Below are 23,203 nucleotides of genomic sequence, written 5' to 3' on the forward strand. Positions count from 1 at the left end.
TTCGTAGCGGGGAAACATTGAACTGCGATGAAATTTAAAACTTTCTGGACGTGGGCCAACAGTACCTCATCACCATTTTCAAGATTTCTGACTGCTCTGCTGTCAGCAAAGCTTCCTGCCGGCAGAATGACCTTGTTTACGATTCAACACCAGTCACAACCATGATTTAAGAGTATTTCTGAGGAAGATTGCTATATGAAAGGTTTGCATTCCTAGCAGCTAATTGTTCACAAAACGTCTCATACAGCTTTACCGTTTTCTTTCAGGCAATTTGCTGCAATTATAATTGACGAAAATGTGGCTTTGTTCTCGTGTTATAACCTATGAGAAGGGAAGCTGAAGAGTATCGGTTTACGAAAATAAAAGTTGGTGCTGTTTCAGCTCATACTGATGGCCACCAAATGGGCGAAATTTTAAACTGATAAAAGATTAATATTCAATACAGGCTAACACAGTTAAACTATTGTTTGTCCTGATACTAAGTCCTGAGTTACTATGGACTGCACTAACATGTAACAGCATCAAGCCACATGAAGGGACTCGGAAATGCAGTGTTAATTTGGAGTGGACCCATGAACCGGGTATTGTGAGTTGTTGCATTGTTAAACGTTACCTGACAGACTAACGCTGACAGAAAGTTGACAATCGGTAAATGGAATGTCGTGAGAAACAAATTGTTTCAATTTTTCAGCGAGCGTGCAGTCGAGTGTACACTGTACAGATTCTTTCAAAAGGGCCCCCTCCCCCGGCAGTCGAAATCACCATAATTTTCGGAGGTTTCTTTGGATTCATTCAAAAGAATCCGAATGATATGGGGTTGGATGTTTTCATTAGAGTTATTATTATTAGCATGTGACATGCCTATATAAAGAAGTAGGCACAATTGCTTGATAGGTTTTTGGGTTTTGTGAGATGTGTGTTAAGGTTAGAGTACAGGGTTAAGGTTGTGAATAATCCGTTGGAGCCACCTAAAAACATGTTGAGGAAGTCACGTGAAAGGCGAAAGCGAGCTTTGAATGAATCATTGTTATCCAACCATAATTCCGGGATCAAAATGTCAGAAAAGTGAAAACATCTACTAAAAAAATCACGAACTTATCAGGCCGGAGAAAGTATAACTGAAGGTCCAATCAAACAAAAAATATCATAGCTCCATGGTCTATGGAGAAAGTGAAACTATGGACAATAAATAGCGGCCGCAATTCCAACACTGGACAATCGAACAGAGGAAACAAAAAGCTAAAAAGTGGCCACAATTCAAGCAATGGTGAACTGCGGACACTATAAGAGTAGCTGGTCACTTAAATCCCATTTCCTTGTTTGAACAGACCGCTTATCGCTCTCGCAATCCAGTGTGTGTACAACTCAAAGGGCAGCATTATATTATGTCGCACTTCCCTACCGGACCTGAGTTAATGATTAAACTGATAATGTAAGATATATTATGTGTGCAGCATGTACAATAACACAGCACTGCGGACGGACGGACGGAGGGAGACCGTGCCACACGCGATCGTCTGGAGGTTCACATCTTACTAAATAAGTTAAGAATTGTCAGATTATGAGAATTCAGGATTTACCACAATGATTCCTGATCCTCCGACCAGTAGAATTACACGCATAGTCACAGGTTAATGCGGTAAGTAACCCGCACACTACGGTATCATCTGTGGGAGAGCAATGCAAGAGAGAGAGAGAGAGAGGAATTATTTTATTATATTTAGACCTGCAAGAGTAGAGTTACAGTTGCATGAATTAAGTGAAGTTAGATTCGTCTGAATTTGGACCTGCAAGTGCACAAGTTGATTGGGGAACCAGCAAGAGCCGAGTAAAGTTAAACCTGTAAAAGCGAAGTTAAAGAGGTGCGTACGGTTGAATTGCGGGGTTGAGTGAGGTAACAGTAATTGAAGGGGTTTGTTTGTTTGTTTGGGCCCGGACGGTGCCGGTGGTTCTAATGACCATTTACTAAAATACATAGATACAAAATACAATAGAGTATAAATATTATAATCAGAAGTTTTATAAATCCTATCCGTCCAAGTTAAACTTGAAGGGCGCTACACGCACGACGAAAACTCCCGGGGGGGCCAATGGCATAAAATGGCATAAAATGGCATAAAATGGAGACTTTTTCTATACTATGGAGAAAATGGAAAAACCCATGAGTAATTCTCCATTTTCTCCATTTTATGCCATGAATTTTTTCTTCGAAATTTCATCTTTAACACCATTTAACACCTAAATTGGACATCCTAACATGTTTATTTACGCTTACTAGGGGCGTAACAAGCTTATGAAAGCTCATAGTAGGCTACTAGATGTTTATACTAGGTTAGTAGAGGCACACTTCAGGCAAACTCATAATTACTCAAGCCTAGTGTAAAGTTATTTCTACAGGCTACAGCAGGAGTGAGTAATAGGGGAGTAATAGGCACTGAGAAGTGAGACCTACATCCTCGAAAGTCGAAACAAGCTCGCACTGAGGGGGAGGCCTGCCTTCCGAGATCGCATTACCAGGGGGAAGCCTCGAGTCCAAATTTGTGTATCGAGGGGTAGGTGTAGACTTCGATAAACCGAAAAACCAAAAAAATATTTTCGGCTAATAATGAAGAGGGTAGCATGAAACGTGGAGAAAAGTGGTTTTTAGAAAAACTTTGAAAAATTTTGACTTAGAAAATTTCCGGCCCGAGTCATTCTCGATACGTACCTCTCGTATCGAGAGCTCCCGATTCCGAGCTCGTGTTGCAAAGGGGAGGCCTGCCTTCCGAGATCGCATTACCAGGGGGAAGCCTCGAGTCCAAAATTGTGTACCCGAGGGGTAATTTTCTAAGTCAAAATTTTTCAAAGTTTTTCTGAAAAACACTTTTCTCCACGTTTCATGCTACCTTGTTCATTATAAGCCGAAATTTTTCAAATTTCTAAAAATTTTTCAAATTTCTGAAAACCGCTTTTCTCCACGTTTCATGCTACCCTGTTCATTATTTGCCGAAAATATTTTTTCGGTTTTTCGAAGTCCACACCTTCCCCTCGATACACAATTTTGGACTCGAGGTAATGCGATCTCGGAAGGCAGGCCTCCCCTTTGCAACACAAGCTCGGAATCGGGAGCTCTCGATACGGGAGCGGGAGGTACGTATCGAAAATGACTCGGACCGAACATTTTCTAAGTCAACATTTTTCAAAATTTTTCAAAGTTTTTCTAAAAACCACTTTTCTCCATGTTTCATGTTACCCTGTTCATTATTGGCCGAAAATATCTTTTTTTAAAATAATTTTTCTCGAAATTCTAAATTTTTCAGGTTTTCAATGGCATAAAATGGCATAAAATGGAGACTATTTCTATGGAGAAAATGGAAAAACCTATGAGTAATTCTCCATTTTCTCCATTTATGCCATTGGCCCCCCCCCCCCCCCCAAACTCCCTTTAATGTGAGCTGAAGTAGACTACTAGTAGTAGAGCTAGTAGCGCTTGAAATTGACAGAACTGAAAACGAAATCTGACAATTGTCGCGAAAACTGACAGTTTTGTGTGCTCAAAGTGTCGAGAAATACTGACAGTGCAAGACTGGGCACACAAGAGTGAGTTAAAACATCCTCCACACAACAAAAACTTGAATACACTAATAATAATCAATTATTAAAAACACACAAGCTCATTCTGCAGTCTTATTAGTCTTATCAGTACTCTTTATAGCACCGTTTCTGATAAAGTGTAGCTTATCGGGCTGCTCAGTTACCAGTTTTTTCATGTCCCTGACGAGTTCTCTTTGCTTGGCTCTCTGTTCTGGAGATCGATCTGGGCTGATAAAAACAGTTTTAACTTTTCCGTTGCTCGCAGGTTTCTCGATTTAGCGAGAATCTGATTAACAATTGTTGCACTTGCCGCAGTCACTTTAACTGGTCTCACAGCCTTGCCAGGTTTGAGCTTTCCGACTCTACTTGCTTCGATTCTGGGTTTCTCTCCGATTGCTGAGAACACTTCACTGACCACGGTACTGAGCTCCTCATTGTCCTGCTCCGATAAACCAAAAATCATCAGATTTTTGTTTCGGTCTTCCTCCTGTACCACAGTTTTCACAGCTTTCTTGATCATTTCAGAACTGACAGGCTTCTGAGATTCTGGACAATTCGCCTGTAATACCGAGCTGAAGGATTGGAATTCAGCCTTGACAGACTCTCCGACTGACGATTTAACTGACGTCTGCAACGATTCCAACTGTTCATTTTTGCAGGCTAGTAGTTCTGACTGCAGCTTAATGATGGTCTCCTGTGTCTCGAACATAAGATGTTTAACTGAGTTTGAGGCCATCTTGTAGTCCGTGGATACGACACCAGTGAACTCCTCCAAATATCTTAATGCATCGTGCAACAAGTCACACGCAGTGTTCTTGTTCATCTTCTTCACGCACGAAGGGGATAGTTGCTTCATTGCTGTGATCTCCATTTCGTACATAGCCTTGCTGAGAAGTTCAACTGCGTCACCCCTTAACATGTTGATCTCCTTTTCACCATACTCGCTGGGCGGGATGGTCATGGTCGTGTAACACGGTGATACACAAACCACTGTTGCTGCACGTTACAATCAACAGAGATAAGCACTAAGATAAGAGAGTAAGAAAAGAGCAACGTATGCAATTAGTGTAATACTGAAAAATGAGGGGTATGATGAGGATTAGGTAAACTGAAAGATAAAGAGTGGAATCCACTGGGACAGGTCTATTAATGTTGAATTTGAGGCGAACGTTCAACAAACGATCGTTTCGGGCTCGTCAGTCGAAATTTAACCGGTGCTTTGTTTAAATGTATGTTCATTTGCGTTTTCACTTAGTTTAATTTCGATTATTGATCTATTCCAGATGAACCAGCGGAAGACGGCCAGGGAAGCCAACTTAAACGTGTTTAAATCCCCAACAGGAGAAAATCCTAGTTTGTGACGTTGTTAATAAGCTTTTTGATTTGATAGATCAGGGTGCACCTGGATCCTCGGTTCTTAGCTAGACGTATCAGTAATTAATAACTACTGGGCGGCGCTCAGCCTGTCATTCCGCCGAATCTCTATTCAATGATTATGAACATAAATATAATAGCCTGGGGTCCCCAGGTAACTAGAAAACGTGACCAGCCGGAGTAGACTGGCTAGGTATGGCGTTGACATCTGCGCCCTACGAGAGACAAAGGGTGTTCACTGTTCAACCTTGTCGGCGTGGGAACTAGGTTTTGTGATCAGTCTTGCAATTTTTAAATATGCTGTCTGTAGGAAAACGATCAGTGACCGGGTCAGTTATATGGACTTACTAATACCGTCCAGATTAGGAAGACTGTCAGATGAAGGGTTTGTAGCGTTATCCTGAATTGAGATTGTTGGCTATTGATTTGGTGATCACTACCACAGACAGACGTATACTGTTTGAAGCACACAACTAAACCTCGTTCAACTTTAATAGCATACAATACGCAACCAGAAAGGACGCTTGTTAACAGTCTGATGCAGTAAGAGGGGGGGGTTTTCCTGGGTACCTGGAGCCTGGAGGGGCAGGTCACCCGAGATGAGGCTTCCTTGGGACCTATTAGTATTACTGGATCTCCTCGGCCAAAAGTTTACCATTTCACTTTTCTCGAATATTCATCTAGATCAATTATGATGCACCACTCCAGTCGATGCTAGACCAAATATTGTGCAAATACGGCATCTTTGATCAATTATACAATTTATAATTACCTAAGGATAATTTCTAACGATAACTTGTATAAGAGCAGTTATAGTGAAGAAAGATTATCAATTAAAGTGTAATCGGTATACAATGTTAATGTTGTTGTTAGAACATGTTAAACATGTTTTGCGTCAGGTTACCCGTCCGCACGAAGCAACCGTCAACATTTTCAAACTCTCTCCCCTTTCACCTTTACTTGGTTAACCCTCTCCCCTTTCACCTTTACTTGGCTGCTGAATGCTCCGTAATGGCCCAGCTAATATGCCACAATAACTTGTAGCGCCCAGGGCCGGCGGAATACCAAAATTTGCACAGATGCATTGATGCAACATGACTAAAGCTAAAGTGACTCTGCCTTTCATAATTACAAGGTACAGTGGAGAAGAAGACAGTTAAACTTTTAATACAAATTTTAATTTACGCTTTTGGGGAAGATTAAACAACCATGTTCTTGATTTTTAAGTGTCTGGTGCGAGGACTTTAAGTAGAATATAAAAAATATCGCTTTGATCTTAATATTAAATTTCATCAGTTACTTATGTGAATTCCCAGGGGTACTGTAATTCATATTTAAGTTTATAAGCTGTTTTATAATAACTCATTTTAAAAGAAAATCATTTAGTATTCCTCCTCGATTCTTGAAACCGCTACAGTTTAATTTTAAGCTAGAAGTAGGGTTACAAAAACAATGACAACAAAAATATTTTAAATAATCACGCAGAAGCAAAAGGACCAGCGCAGGAATTCTGCGAAGAAAGAAAAAGGTTCTGAATAATGTTCGTGAGATCATAACCGATCCAATGAAATAAAGTCGGAGGACAATAAGGGTTGTGGAGTAGCCAACGGAGAGAAAGTACGTGTTGTAAACTATGTACTCACATAATGGGCTATTAGTATTAAACTAGAAAATTACAAAAGCTAAACCGTGCAGTAATCATTACGACTACGGGTATGAACTTAACGATCCTATTATATGATAAACCGTCCGATTAACTCCAGTTATAAATCATCGTAATAGGTAGGTATTATATTTTACGGTACACATCAAGTAATACAAAAATACAAACGCAAAATTTATAATAAATACTGCAGTTGCTATTGATAGTCTCATAGCGTATTAAAGAATTCAGGACAGCATTGCCCATCGGGTCGATTGAAGAATTCCATTCGACTGAATTTAAGTTTTAACTCTTGACTTAAAAGGGTTCTAATCATAATTCTGGATATAAAAGTAATGACATTTAACAGGCCTCAGTAGGGTTCGAAATAATTCAAGTACTGTCAGTCTAAGCTAAAGTACATAGTAGGAACAAACAAGTACAACGCAGAAACGTCAAATTGTGTGAAATCAACGGATACTTAAGATATTCTAGTATCAACAGTGTATCGAGTGCACACGACGGGGAGTATTGCTACCGGTTAGCGGCTTGTTCAACAGAGTAAATATAAAGGAAGCATCAAAATCAAGAGTAAAATAACCAAAATTTTACACGAAAAATTCAGGAATACAATTAATGTAACCAATAAGTAAAGTAACAAGAACCAGGCATTGAAAAAAGGTGAAGACTGCGGGCACATGTCCGATGATTTGTGACTAAATAAAAATTCAGCTAGTTGAACACAGTCCGGGAGGAGCTTGAAGAACTCCTACAACTGGTGACATTATTGTTGAGTTAAACGCTATTTGTCGCCCTGGAACATGTTCCGACTAATTGCTTTAGTTTTACCCACACCTACCATGATAACCTACCATGCCATGCTACTGGACCTCCGTCAAGGTAGTGCGCTGCTGAGTTGTGAGTGGTAGAGCTGCTTACTGCTGGGTCTACCTTCAGGGTATCGTGCTGAGTCCCTTATAGCGTATGGAGTACCTTGCCCAGTATTATACCCACCTATTTGTACTGGGTATTTGGGTTTCTGGGTAGTTGGAGCTCGTTACGTTTCCAGGTTACATTTATTGCTTTAGATGGTGTTCATTGATATGATTATGCAATTTTGTTAGAAAATGAACGCTGTGAGTGCTGAATAGAGTGCAATTTGAACCATTTCGTGTTTGTTCCTAGGACCTAGATTACAGCACTCCTTTCAAGGTTTAGGTAGGTAATGTAAAATGCTACTACCTCCAAGCTATTTTGATTAAAAATAGTAAATACTTACCGTGGATCGTTCTGGAATGCAAACTGATTCCAAAATGTCTAAAATGCAGCAGAAGTGCGGAAAAGTGATGACTTGATGAGGCAGGAGCCGGACTGTCGTTGTTATTTATGTCGCAGATACAAATTTTCATAATTATGCATGATTATGAATTTGAGACGTTATAACCGTACGTTATAATCTATGACTGACTCGTTTTTATTACACACTCTCAACTCTGTAGCCTTATAACTAATAGATACAATAGAAAATTTGCATTTTGTAAAATTGTGTGGAAAATTTGGAAACTATATTTGCTCTAAAACTCCGGTTAAACAGCTAACGAGTTTCAATGCCTTTAATCGCGCTTTATATATCATTAATCAAAAAACAAGTCAGATTTTTAAAATTTCAGAAATTACTAGCTTATCTTGGAAAATGGAAACTTCAAAGACCTTCAAGTTTAAAATATATGATTCGGAAATCTATTGATGTGGCCTGGAGATCCAAGTAAAGCTAAAAATTATGCTTTTTGAATCATCAACATCGATTAATTTCTAAATGCAATCTTAAAAATTGTAAAAGCACACTATTTCTATTGTAAATTGCCGAAATCACGTTTATTTATACGTTATAAATTAACATAGATTCGCTCCATAAGTATCATTATTCTAAAATATGTCCGATTTTTAAGATAGACGTAATTTTCAAAATTACAGGCTCATTTTAATTCCTGGATACTCAAAGATAGGTATTTTGGAAATCTATTTACATGAAAATTTAAAAATTATTCTTTTTGTGTCAACAAAAACGATTGATCATGTTGCAGGTCATGTTTTAAAATTTGTAAAATGACATCATTTCTTCTGTAATTTGCCGAATTTACGAATATTCACGAATATGAATTGTTCCGGCTGACAGGCTGATATAAGACTAAGTTAAGTTTGAAGACTTGAAGAGGATGGAGGCACCTCGGATGGGGTTATTTGATCATTACGTTTGATTATAATAGATAGTCGGCCAACGCAGCAAGGGATTATCGGCTGTTGTGATAAACTGAACTTGAGCAATGAGCATAATAGTATATATAATTGTGACAAGACTGCAAAAAGTAGCTCAAACATTTTAATAATTTCATAGTAGGAACTCATGAACTGTGAGTGTGAAGGTGATCATGATGCTGGTTAAGCGAAGAGGGCAAACGTATTGGCTCACGTAAAACACCACAGCTAACTACGTGGAAGTAATATAACGTTCGGTGGTACATTTTTCCGTTTCCGTCACAGTCTACGAAAATTAGTTCTGGAGGTAACAAGTGCCAGGATACATAGAAACCCCAGCGGCGGTCACCATTTTTATCAAAATCCGTGAAAAATAAACCGCAAGTTGAACTTGAAATGAAAGACAATGTCCAAGGTGGCGATGGTGAGCAAAGTGGTTGATAGAGTTAAGGCTAAAGTTACCTTACCTTTGATCTGCTTCGTCGAAACTCGACAGGCCATCAGAGTTGCTGACCACCCCAGAGAGCAGATGCCTCTCGACCGTTACGCCAGTCCAGTATAGAATTGGAGTTCGGCGGTGTGGAGCCCCGGATTGCGGATTAGCGGTTTATCCGGCAAGGAAAGCATGAACGCCGTCAATCGTCATATGATGCTTGAAGCCATCATGCTTGGAGACTGCACATATATGCCAAGGTATACAGTTGAGAGACTTTAAGACTTGTTATGAAGCCGTGAAGGGGGACCCCGACCAAACTTTTTTCAACGCGTAAAAGTAAGCCCGAACCCCGACAATAACCATGTATTTTGAATACCGATACGAAGTCGAACATAACATGTATAAAAATATCTGAAAATAAATTTGGCAATCTGCGGTAGCAAGTGTAGGTCGCAATTGTTAAGGTATTATCTTGCTCTTCTAGTTTTTAGTTGAATACCATTTAATTTTGGATTTAGTGGGTTCATGAAAGTTTTTAATTTTACTGGGCGGCGCTCAGCCTGTTTAAAGTGTTATTCCGCCGCATCTTCATTCTTCAAGTTCAATCGTTTATGAACATTAACTTTAAGCCTCGGTCCCCACTTCCCAGGTAAGAAAGTTCACGAGGAGAGTCATGATTTTTCCCGAGGATCCTGGAAATTTTGAACTTCCTCTGGCGTCGAGCCTGGCGATTTTTCTACAATGTTAATCGATCTGTCCACTTCCAGTTATTTTGATCTGTTAATTGTGAAAACATACATTTGGAATGTTCAGACAAACATTAAATTTTGTGCATCTTCAGTCATAACTTACACTGGTTGGTACTCAGTACTACCGGGCTATCTATACTGTTTCATAATATGCAATTTAAACATCCGTAGCCAAATAAAGAGTTAAACGTTATAACCCAGAGTCACTACTATTATTAGCACTACAAGTAGCTCAAATTGCTGCCAAATTATCACTTTAAGGGCCGTGAACCACGTCAGTCTTCGATTTCAAACACCTAGCACATCTTCAAAAATTTAGAAAAGAGGCATTCTGGACGTATGGAGCGAGTATGGTTTGCCAGAAATGAAAGGTTTCTTCAAGAATTTACAATTTTTATTAACATTGAGCTTCATCGACATTAAGCCAGTCACTACGTACAGTCATTAGCCAGTTAATAGCAGTCACTGCTCAAAGATAAGGGAAATCAACGGATCCGTTCAATTTCAGACAAGTTAAAGAGCTCCCAGCCCCAGGCATTGAAGCTTTTGCATTAGCTTTTGATTGGCTTAATCACATTAGCACAAGGAGATCTTTGCCCTGTGAAATAAATCAGTAATGCGCTTGCTGTTAAAATATTCACGGAGATGAAATCAAGCAGGAGACAACTATCAAGGGCACTGATACCCAATTATTTATTTCGCATATTATAACGACTCCAGAAAATAGTTAAAGCAATCAGACTGCTGACACCACAGAAACAAAACCCGAGAGATATAAAGACGGACTAACAATCGGAACTGTCAATGAAACAGATTTACCTTAAATTTAATGTGAACATATAAGTATAGTGCTTGGAGTTCTGACGACAGCCTGATAAATTGAGAATATTTGATAGTTATGATGAAACAGAATTATTATCCAATTATGTACTTTGAACCAGTCTATCGTAATTACCAGTCGCACTTTTATTTTCCATATCATGGAGCAGCAAGTCCAATTCGCTTATTTGGATCGGAAGTGAATTTCTTGAAAATAAATTTGGAAGGTTTCGACTTGAATTGAACAAACAAAAAGCACCCATATAAAAATGACTTATAAAAATTCAATAGATATAATAAAGTCTGTACAAGTCTCGAGTCACGCACATTCGTGACATTCAGCATACAAAGGCGATAGGACTGAATCAGCAGCGCATATCAATGAGAAAACACAAAGTAATTCCCGCATAAATTGAACAAAAGGTGCTTAATCGGGTGAAAAGAAAAGGGCTTTCACTCGGACACGTTTCATTATGCTATGTTAATGAATATTGGATATTGGATGTAGTTTATTTTTAGTTATTTTTGCGGCAAGTTTCCATAACTAATTTTTTGTGATCAGCGGTAATAACCGCTTTTTTTACGCTAAAAAGCGCTTATTGATAAAACCCACCGTTATTTGGCGATTATAAAGCGATTATAAACGGTCCCGTTAATAAACGATTAAAAACGATTATATCGCTTTTTCCATAAAATATTTTTGCAAAAGCGATTATTAGCGCTTTAAAAGCGACAATAAATCGCGAATTAAAATTATTAGTGATAAAAAAACGCTTTTATTTTAGGGTTGTCGATTATTATCGCTCCGTAAGCGCTTTTCAAAAAAACGCTTATAAACCGTTTTTTGGACCGTTTTTAAAACGCTTTTAATCGACTATAAGCGATTATATTCACTAGGGAAAGTTCCAAATTAAAAAGCGCCTACTAATCGTTAAAAAAACGCTTTTTTATTTTAAGTTAATAAGCGGTTTAAATCGATTATAAAACGATTATAAGCGACAATAAGCGATTTTTTGAAATCTGCTAAAAAGCGATATTTTCACTATGATCAGCGCTTATACCGCTTTTCTTGAAATTTTCCTACTGAAAAGCGTTATAAGCGCTTATTTATTTGCTGTCTATAAGCGATTATAAACGATTATAAGCGCTTTTTTACGTATTTGAAACGAGGAAAAAATTGTCAGGTACGAGATATTATAAGCGATTATAAGTGATTATAAAGTATCGTAAATGTTATTGTCTTCAATTGTCGCTTATAAGCGATTATAAACGATGAAAAGCGCTTTTTGACGCATTTTAAAACTATGATCAAAATATGTTTTGATTTGATTTATTTGGGGTATATAAGCGATTATGTAAGCGGGGTATATAAGCGATTATAAACGATTATAAGCGCTTAATTCTTTACGTATTTGGAACGAGGGACACAATTAACAACAAAAATTACGCGAGAGCCGGAGGTCCCCAGGTAACGTCTCCGTCTCCGTCTCCGTCTCCGTCTCCGTCTCCGTCTCCGTCTCCGTCTCCGTCTCCGTCTCCGTCTCCGTCTCCGTCTCCGTCTCCGTCTCCATCTCCATCTCCGTCTCCGTCTCCTTCTCCTTCTCCTTCTCCTTTTCCTTTTTGAATTCGATTATTTAGGGCTAGGGCTCGGGAATTAGGGTTGTGGTAAGGGTATCGGATAGCTTCGGGGTTATATATTATGGTCGTTAGGGTTGGGGATTACGCAGGAGGAGCAAAGTGCAAAGAAACTGCCACAAACTGCTACAAACTGCTACTAACTGCTACAAACTGGCACTTACTGCCACAAACTGGCACTAACTGCTACAAACGGGCACTGACTGCTACAAACGGGCACTAACTGCTGCAATCGCGCCCACGCATTGCTCCTCCTGTGATTAGGGTTTATGTAAAACCGTTTTTACGGCTGCAAAACTATAAAAACCTTGTACCCCCATCGTTGTTTCATTATACCCCTGTAGAGTTTCTACGATACAGGGGGAGCTGCGCAATTGTGCGCGGCGGGTCATACAACGTATGACAATAAAACCAAAGTCACATGAAATTTTTGGGCGAGCGAATTAGTCAAAGCCAGCTCGGCATTTTGCCGCAATCTACGTGGTTGCGAAAAGGATTATTTGATGCGCGGCGCAGCCCAGTAGTGCATCGCGCTACAAGTAATTGTTCTAGTTCTACTTTATTGTATCCCAGAGTGGTATTTGACGCACGTTACTGGGCGGCGCTCAGCCTGTCATTCCGCCGAATCTCTATTATGAACATAATAGCCTGAGGTCCCCAGGTAAGACGCACGTTATAATTGTTTATATTAGGCGTGCAGAATTTTAACAAGAATTTCAACAAAAATTTTGCCGCGGTTAAACCACGCACGATCAATTTTTCTAATTGCCAAACACCACTCTGGGATATACTAGTGACTAGGGGGTGCACCATAAAAATAAACTTGCTCGGATTTTTAAAATGTTTGTACCATTGTTTTCTAGAGACTGTGAGAATTTTCACAATACCAAATTTGTCATACCTTTTTAGAAAGATCAGTGAGTTTCGCCTAGGTGCCATATTTGATGGTGCGCGGCTTTTGGAGCAAAATTAGCTGTAAAAGTCGCGTAATTTGACCAAATTTGACCAAATTCGTTGATTTTTGTCGTATTATTTGGATATATCTTCAGTTCCTTGCATGAGATCATTCTGAAAATTGGCGACGACCTTCCAATAGGGCTTTCACAACTGTCCGAAAAATTTGGTGGATATTGGAGTTGATATAGTGATCAAAATGGGGCAAAATACGCTGCTTTTAGCTGTAACATAATGTCTGATGGTTGGATATGCTTTAAACTTTTTGGACACTTTCCTTGTAAGTCTATGAGTAAGATTACCAATTTTTGTTGCAATCGGAGGTCGGGAAGGATACTTAATATCTACCCAGGAAAAGTTACCGGCTGGTGGTGGTACTATATATAGAGTTGGTTTAATTTAAACAGACGGCTTGACCTCGCGCGCGACAACAAGCATGATTTGCACGCGTGGCGCATTCCAATGTTCAGGCAGCTACCACGTGACACAATTCAGCCAACCAGAGTACAGGAATCCGCAAAGTTAAAGTTACAAACTTTTGATCGGCCCGAAAGGGGACTTTTCTGGAGATTTTGAGATAACTCAACAATTACGTTGTCTTGAATTTTCCTCCTGGAGAGGTAACGTTATTTTTAAAAGAGGAACATGTTACAAAAAACCGGAAGTCTCTGCAACTCTTTTACTTTCAAAGTTAAGCCCCATCCGGTCAGGGTTTCTGGGTATTTGTTTGAAGAAAATTGTGCTGGCCGAAATTAGCGCTAAAAAACCATCCTACAGTCGGCACGCGCGGCTCACTGTCGATGACGCACTACCTAGATATACAATATGAATAAAGTAGAACAATTACTTGTAGAGCGATGCACTACTAGACTGGACTGCGCCGCGCATCAAATAATTCTTCTCACAACCACGTAGATCGCAGCAAAATGCACTATTGGGCCTTGCCGAACTGGCTTTTATTAATTCGCTGATTTGCTCGCCCAAAAATTGTATGTGACTTTGGTTTTTATTGTCATACGTTGTATGACCCGCCGCGCACGAGGTGCGCGGCTCCCCTGTATCGTAGAAACTCTACAGGGGTAAAGTAAAACGGCGATGGGGGTTACTGGGCGGCGCTCAGCCTGTCATTCCACCGAATCTTTATTCTTTATGAAACATAATAGCCTGGGGTCCCCAGGTAACGATGGGGGTCACGACGTGATACAAGGTTTTTATAGTTTTGCAGCCGTACAAAACGGTTTTACATAAACCCTAATCCCAACCCTAACAACCATAATATATAATCCCGAAGCTATCCGATACCCTTACCACAACCCTAACCCGAGCCCTAGCCCTAAACAATCGAATTCAAAAAAGGAAAAGGAGAAGGAGGAGGAGACGGAGACGGATACGGGGGCAGAGACGGAGACGGAGACGGAGACGGAGACGGAGACGGAGACGGAGACGGAGACGGAGACGAAGCTATCCGATACCCTTACCACAACCCTAACCCGAGCCGCGCCCTAGCCCTAAACAATCGAATTCAAAAAGGAGACGGAGACGGAGACGGAGACGGAGACGGAGACGGAGACGGAGACGGAGACGGAGACGGAGACGGAGACGGAGACGGAGACGGAGACGGAGACGGAGACGGAGACGGAGACGGAGTATCATATCAAATTGTTGTTATTCTCTAGCCGACGGCTTGCTAGTTAAATAAATCGTACGCGTAATCAGTTTCAATCCCGGCCTCACGGAAAATCTTGAAACACGCGGTATCATAAACGTATTCGTAAACGGATGAAAGGCGACCATGTTACTAGTTCTATATAGATTATAGCTATAAGTATTAGTAGAAGTGTTACTGAGAGATGTGCACTTTGTGTTCATGTGTCGGCAAGAGAATAACCTCATTTGATCTCCTTTTCCTTCTCCTTGTCTCCTTGTTTCATTGTCTCCTTGTCTCCTTGTGTCCTTGTCTCCTTGTGTCCTTGTCTCCTTGTCTCCTTGTCTCCTTGTCTCCTTGTCTCCTTGTCTCCTTGTCTCCTTGTCATTGTCCTTGTTTCATTGTCTTTGTCTCCTTGTCCTTGTCTCCTTGTCTCATTGTCTCCATGTCTCCTTGTCTCCTTGTCTCCTTGTCTCCTTGTCCTTGTCTCCTTTTCCTTGTCTCCTTGTCCTTGTCTCCTTGTCCTTGTCCTTGTCCTAGTCTCATTGTCCTTGTCTCCTTGTCCTTGTCTCCTTGTCATTGTCCTTGTTTCATTGTCCTTGTTTCATTGTCTTTGTCTCCTTGTCCTTGTCTCCTTGTCTCATTGTCTCCATGTCTCCTTGTCTCCTTGTCTCCTTGTCCTTGTCTCCTTTTCCTTGTCTCCTTGTCCTTGTCTCCTTGTCCTTGTCCTTGTCCTAGTCTCATTGTCCTTGTCTCCTTGTCCTTGTCTCCTTGTCCTTGTCTCCTTGTCCTTGTCTCCTTGTCCTTGTCTCCTTTTCCTTGTCTCCTTGTCCTTGTCTCCTTGTCCTTGTCCTTGTCCTTGTCCTTGTCCTTGTCTCCTTGTCCTTGTCTCCTTTTCCTTGTCTCCTTGTCCTTGTCTCCTTTTCCTTGTCTCCTTGTCCTTGGCCTTGTCCTTGGCCTTGTCTCCTTGTCCTTGTCCTTGTCTCCTTGTCTTTGTTCTTGTCCTTCTCCTTGTCTTGCTCCTTGTCCTTGTCCTTCTCTTTCTCATTCTCCTTCTCCTTCTCCTTCTCCTTCTCCTTCTCCTTCTCCTTCTCCTTCTCCTTCTCCTTCTCCTTCTCCTTCTCCTTCTCCTTCTCCTTCTCCTTCTCCTTCTCCTTCTCCTTCTCCTTCTCCTTCTCCTTATTACCAACATCTTATCATCGTTGTACAATTTTTGTGGTTGCAAACTTTCAGTTCTCTGGCAACAAGGATTAAGATAGATCGCTAAATATTATGTCAATGTGTACAGTGTAACTATATATTTCCATATAACATATAGTGAAACAAATGAAATTAACTCAAGATTAAGAAGCGGTTGTAATTTATCAAAACGCAAATTATTAAAAATCAAAACGCAAATTATCGTCATGACGGCAAAAGATATATCTTTTATTTCCAATTTGCTGCGAAAATATTGGCAGATGTGCAAAAAATCCCAAGCTTCCCTAGAATTCATGTTTTACTAGCCTGTCACGTGACCAAAAACGGTTTTTTTGCTTATAACTCTCCAGGGAAGCATTTTTACCCTACGTCATGGGGGGGGGGGGTGATTCGGAATTAGCGTCCAAAAATACATCGATTCAGATCAATTTCATACCCAAAGGGCCTTTTCACAAGAATTTTCTTAAAATTTGGGCGAGCGATTTAGTATGAGCGCGCCGAGCTATGTCATTTATAATACCTTATAATCGCTTATAGTCCAGTCATTTATGGAAATGAACCTGCAAATTTTCAGATACTCACGAAACTTTGCACAGACCTTCCCAAAGGTATGAATAAACGATTTTCGGTTGGAGACATTTTTTTACCATGGGGAAAACCCAGGAGGGCCACGCACATATTGACCCAATAACGTAACCGACCCTTTGCTTCTGAAGGTCGTAGAGACTTCAAAATAGGCTTAAACGAAGCCGCATATGCATGTTTATATAGAAGTTATTGATCAACACATGGCCTAAAATCCTTAATTTTCGAGAAATTCGCCAAAAACCATTTTGGGCGAGGCGCTGAGCCAATTTGCTAACTTTTGATATAATCGTGATAGAGTCTTCGGACAAAGTGCAAAAGAACCGCAATTGGCATATTTATATATGACTTATGAAGAAACATGTGCCTTAAAGTGCTTAATTTTTCAGTTATTGGCGAAAAACTGATTTTCGGTTCCAGAAATCATGCAAAAATATGGGTATCTGGTAAATTGGGCTATGAAGGCCCTAGAGATTTTTGAATGAGTGCAAATTGTGCAGAATGGCCATGTTTATATACAACTTATGAAGCAATATGTACCCTAAAATGCTCACTTTTCGAGTTATTTGGGGGAAAACCAGAGACAATTTTCACGAAATAGAGCAAAATTGGTTATATCAGCCATTTTTGCCTCCCGTTCTATGTTAATAACTCGAAAAGTGAGCATTTTAGGGTACATATTGCTTCATAAGTTGTATATAAACATGGCCATTCTGCACAATTTGCACCCATTAAAAAATCTCTAGGGCCTTCATAGCCCAATTTACCAGATACCCATATTTTTGCATGATTTCTGGAACCGAAAATCAGTTTCCGCCAATAACTGAAAAAGTAAGCACTTTAAGGCACATGTTTCTTCATAAGTCATATATAAATATGCCAATTGCGGTTCTTTTGCACTCTATCCGAAGACTCTATCACGATCATATCAAAAGTTAGTAAAATGGGCTCAGCGCCACTCCCAAAATGGTTTTTGGCGAATTTCTCGAAAAGTAAGGATTTTAGGCCATGTGTTGATCAATAACTTCTATATAAACATGCATATGCGGCTTCGTTTAAGCCTATTTTGAAGTCTCTACGACTTTCAGAAGCAAAAGGTCAGTTACATTATTGGATCAATATGGGCGTGGCCCTCCTGGGTTTTCCCCATGGTAAAAAATTTCTCCAACCGAAAATCGTTTATTCATACCTTTTGGAAGGTCTGTGCAAAGTTTCGTGAGTATCTGAAAATTTGCAGGTTCATTTCCATAAATGTCCATTAATAACTGGACTATTATTATAATATCGCGTAATTTTGTTGTTAATTGTGTCCTCGTTCCAAATACGTAAAAAATCAAGCGCTCATAATCGTTTATAATCGCTTATATACCCCGCTTACATAATCGCTTATATACCCCAAATAAATCAAATCAAAACATATTTTGATCATAGTTTTAAAATGCGTCAAAAAGCGCTTTTCATCGTTTATAGGGGGGGGTGTCACGTCCGTCTATGTCCGCTTGTCTCATAGAATCCAAAAAGGACAGGACATAGGCGGACATAGGCGGACATAGGCGGACATAGGCGGACATAGACGGACATAGGCGGACATAGACGGACATAGGCGGACATAGGCGGACATAGGCGGACATAGACGGACATAGGCGGACATAGGCGGACATTAATGGACACCTAAATTGCTAAATAAAATGTTCAATTTTTGCTGTTATAGGGGGATCATGTTTTTTGTCCGTTCGGTACCCTATATTTTCAAAACGGACAAAAAATAGAGCGGACAAAAACGGACAAAAACAGACAAAAATGGAAATAACATTTAGATGCTTCCTCCTCCTACTCTTCCTCCTCCTCCTCCCCCTGGGTCTTCCTGATCTTCCTCAGTCCTCTTCCTCCTCCCCTCCTCAGTCCTCCTCCTACTCCTCCTCCTCGTCCTCAGTCCTCCTCATCAGTCCTCAACAGTCCTTCTCCTCCCCAGTCCTCCTCCTCCTCCTCAGTCCTCCTCCTGGGTCCTCCTCCTGGGTCCTCCTCCTCCTCTTCATCCTCCTCCTCTTCCTCCTCTGTCCTCAGTCCTCCTCCTCATCCTTCTCCTCAGTCCTCCATCCTCCTCCTCAGTCCTCCCCCAGTCCCCTCCTCCTCCTATTCAGTCCTCCTCCTCCTCCTCCTCCTCCTTCTCAGTCCTCCTCAGTCCTCCTCCTCCTCCTGAGTCCTCCTCCTCCTCCTCCTCCTCTTCCCTTTCAGTCATCCTCCTCAGCCATCCTCAGGCGGACATAGGCGGACATAGACGGACATAGGCGGACATAGACGGACATAGGCGGACATAGGCGGACATTAATGGACACCTAAATTGCTAAATAAAATGTTCAATTTTTGCTGTTATAGGGGGATCATGTTTTTTGTCTGTTCGGTACCCTATATTTTCAAAACTGACAAAAAATAGAGCGGACAAAAACGGACAAAAACGGACAAAAATGGAAATAACATTTAGATACTTCCTCCTCCTACTCTTCCTCCTCCTCCTCCCCCTGGGTCTTCCTGATCTTCCTCAGTCCTCTTCCTCCTCCCCTCCTCAGTCCTCCTCCTACTCCTCCTCCTCGTCCTCAGTCCTCCTCATCAGTCCTCAACAGTCCTTCTCCTCCCCAGTCCTCCTCCTCCTCCTGAGTCCTCCTCCTGGGTCCTCCTCCTGGGTCCTCCTCCTCCTCTTCATCCTCCTCCTCTTCCTCCTCAGTCCTCAGTCCTCCTCCTCATCCTTCTCCTCAGTCCTCCATCCTCCTCCTCAGTCCTCCCCCAGTCCCCCTCCTCCTCCTATTCAGTCCTCCTCCTCCTCCTCCTCCTCCTCCTTCTCAGTCCTCCTCTTCCTCCTGAGTCCTCCTTCTCCTCCTCCTCCTCTTCCCTCTCAGTCATCCTCCTCAGCCATCCTCCTCAATCCTCCTCCTCCTGGGTCCTCCTCCTCCTCTTCATTCTCCTCCTCTTCCTCCTCGGTCCTCAGTCCTCCTCCTCCTGGGTCCTCCTCCTCATCCTCCTCATCAGTCCTCCTCCTCCCCAGTCCTCTCCCAGTCCCCCTCCTTCTCCTCCTCCTATTCAGTCCTCCTCCTCCTCCTCCTCCTCCTATTCAGTCCTCCTCCTGAGTCCTCCTCCTGAGTCCTCCTCCTCCTCCCTCTCAGTCATCCTCCTGAGTCATCCTCCCCAGCCATCCTCCTCAGCCATCCTCCTCAGTACTCCTCAGTCCTCCTCCTTCTCAGTCATCGTCAGTCCTCCTCCTCAGTCCTCCTCAGTCCTCTTCCTCCTCTTCCTCCTCCTCCTCTCTCTCTGTCATCCTCCTCAGCCATCCTCCTCAGCCATCCTCCTCAGCCATCCTCCTCAGTTCTCCTCCTCCTTCTCCTAGGTCCTCCTTCTGGGTCCTCCTCCTCCTAGGTCTTCCTGATCCTTCTCCTCCCTCTCAGTCATCCTCCTCAGTCATCCTCCTCAGCCATCCTCCTCAGCCATCCTTCTCAGCCATCCTCCTCAGTACTCTTCAGTACTCTTCAGTACTCTTCAGTCCTCAAAATGTTTGTCCGCTAATGTCCACCAATGTTCGCTAATGTCCACCAATGTCCATCCAAGTCCGCCAATGTCCGTCCGGGTCCGCCAATGTCCGTCAGAGTCCGCCAATGTCCGTCCGAGTCCGCCAATGTCCGTCCAAGTCCGCCAATGTCCGTCCGTGTCCGCCTATGTCCCAAAAAACACGTCCGTTGTCTCATAGAATCCAAAAAGGACAGGACATAGGCGGACATAGACGGACATGACACCCCCCCCCCCCCCCCCCCCCCCCCCCCCCCCCTTTATAATCGCTTATAAGCGACAATTGAAGACAATAACATTTACGATACTTTATAATCACTTATAATCGCTTATAATATCTCGTACCTGACAATTTTTTCCTCGTTTCAAATACTTAAAAAAGCGCTTATAATCGTTTATAATCGCTTATTATAGACAGCAAATAAATAAGCGCTTATAAACGCTTTTCAGTAGGAAAATTTCAAGAAAAGCGGTTATAAGCGCTGATCATAGTGAAAATATCGCTTTTTAGCAGATTTCAAAAAATCGCTTATTGTCGCTTATAATCGTTTTATAATCGATTTAAACCGCTTATTAACTTAAAATAAAAAAGCGTTTTTTTAACGATTAGTAGGCGCTTTTTAATTTGGAACTTTCCCTAGTGAATATAATCGCTTATAGTCGATTAAAAGCGTTTTAAAAACGGTCCAAAAAACGGTTTATAAGCGTTTTTTTGAAAAGCGCTTACGGAGCGATAATAATCGACAACCCTAAAAGGGCACTTTCAAAAACTATGTTAACGAATCTGTCACGGGAAAAATTTCAACTTCTAGAAGCTCTCATTTGGTGGATAAACTCAATATTTTGATTAAACTTTTTTTCAGCAGAGGATTTGCGATAGTTCAACTTTTACAAAAAGAATAAAATGTCTACTATGTCTATGAGCAGAGATACACGCATTCAAATCAGGGCTAATAATGGTGGATATACTTTTCAGAGGGGTTTGGTGGATATATCATTGATTGGCTTGTAACTTTACGTGTGGTTAATTTATGGTGATTATTTAAAGATAGAATTGTAGCAAATCGATATGCCTCTATGATAAAAGGCGAAAATAAAGAAAGATTTCAATTTTAAGGCTAGATATGGTGGATAATAAAACGATGAAATAAAATTCAATACCGAAAATTTTCAACTGAAAAAATTATATTGGTCAACAAGTTCACCAGCTTTACTCAGTGAACGGATCAGGTTGGAAATCGTTTCAATTTTATGATAGCATAGAAGATTTAATTTTTAGGCCATTTTTGGTGGATATATTGGAGCTTCAAGATTGATTTAATTTTAAGTCAATTTCTGAGTCAATAATGCAGGTTATCCATTGTTAGACCCCAATTATCTCGTCTAGAAGCTGAAAATGTATACAATCATTGCTCTAGGGCCATAAGGAATGGATATAGTTTCATACGAACTTAACAAAATGTCTCCTTTCAGCCTTTAGAGCCGTTTTTGGTGGATAAAAGCACACAAACGGGAAAATTTGATTTTTTATCCACTTTTTTTGGCCCAAGATGTGTTCTATCATGAAACTACAACTGTTTCTAGATAGAAGATCCCCTTAGCTGAGTCAGTTCAAAAGAATTCTCAGTCCAAGACGACTTTTAAGGTTAAAATTGGTGGATATTAAATTTTAATAACCTACCTCAGCGATTGAAATAACGATTTCTTTACTGATAACGTATGTGATCCACTTTCAAAGCCCAATAATTATATCTTAAGGTCGAAAGAGCTGAAAATCAATGCTCTGAGGTCGTAAAGAAGGGCTATAGTTTCAAGTAAACGTTCCAAACAGTCTCCATTTAGGGCCGTTTTTGGTGGATAAATGCCTAAGAAATTAGCTTAAAAACGGTTAAATTTGCTTTTTTATCCACTATTTCTGGCCTTAGATTTGCTCAATTATGAAATCATACACTGATATTGGTTTGTTTAGACCTTTTTCTTGTTCAGCACAAAATGTGATAAGCTCAAGCCGACTTTTAAGGCCAAAATTGATGGATATCAAAATATCCAGGTCGATATTTTAAGTATTTTTGAGTTAATTATCCACCAAATTGGCCCTAAAAGCTTAAAATACCATACTACCTTTTACATTAATGTTCAACATCATATATTTTATCTTTATCAACTGTTTCTAATCATGATGATGTCTTATTTAATGATATTTTGGTAGCATTTACGTGTTTAATTAATTAATATTGACTTATATCCACCAAAAATAGCCTTTAAACTTAAATCTCGAACTCTAAGTTGGTGCCATTCATTTAACATTGCCTTTGCACTATTTTAAGACCAGTAAATTGATGTTAGCTAACAAATAACAGTCTTAAAAAAGAGGTAAAAAAATATATCCACCAAATTTGGCCCTTAAGAAAAATCCCGGCCCTACATATGAAATTGTGAAGTTATAACGATTATTTATAAGTCTCAATCATATTTTAGGAGTTTAGATGGAATTAAATATTTTTAAAGGCCACCTGAAGTGGATTGGTCTGTTTCACTTTTATCCACCAGATTTAGCCCTAAATCGAAACAAAAAGTGGCAGATAGTAAAGGTTAGGGTATAGCACACCATATCCTGGAGTTTCATCCCGTTCCAAAAATTATCCACCAAATTATGCCACAAAAACTGATTTTTGACAAATTTTAACATTTTTTCCGTGACAGATGTTTTTGAAAGTGCCCAAAATAAAAGCGTTTTTTTATCACTAATAATTTTAATTCGCGATTTATTGTCGCTTTTA

General features: G+C 40.5%; 1 protein-coding gene across 1 annotated transcript; it reads left to right on the plus strand.

The window, feature by feature from the left end:
* Nucleotides 1-14,461: 14,461 nt before the first annotated feature.
* LOC134826791 (aspartate and glycine-rich protein-like) lies at nt 14,462-15,114 on the plus strand. The gene is made up of 2 exons (XM_063839290.1): nt 14,462-14,480; nt 14,795-15,114. The coding sequence occupies exons 1-2, from the start codon at nt 14,462-14,464 to the stop codon at nt 15,112-15,114; spliced, it is 339 nt and encodes a 112-aa protein (XP_063695360.1).
* The last annotated feature ends 8,089 nt before the right edge of the window (nt 15,115-23,203 follow it).

The sequence above is a fragment of the Bolinopsis microptera genome, chromosome 2 (assembly GCF_026151205.1).
Source record: "Bolinopsis microptera isolate Bmic1 chromosome 2, MBARI_Bmic_1.0, whole genome shotgun sequence".
In the NCBI taxonomy this organism is placed as follows: domain Eukaryota; kingdom Metazoa; phylum Ctenophora; class Tentaculata; order Lobata; family Bolinopsidae; genus Bolinopsis; species Bolinopsis microptera.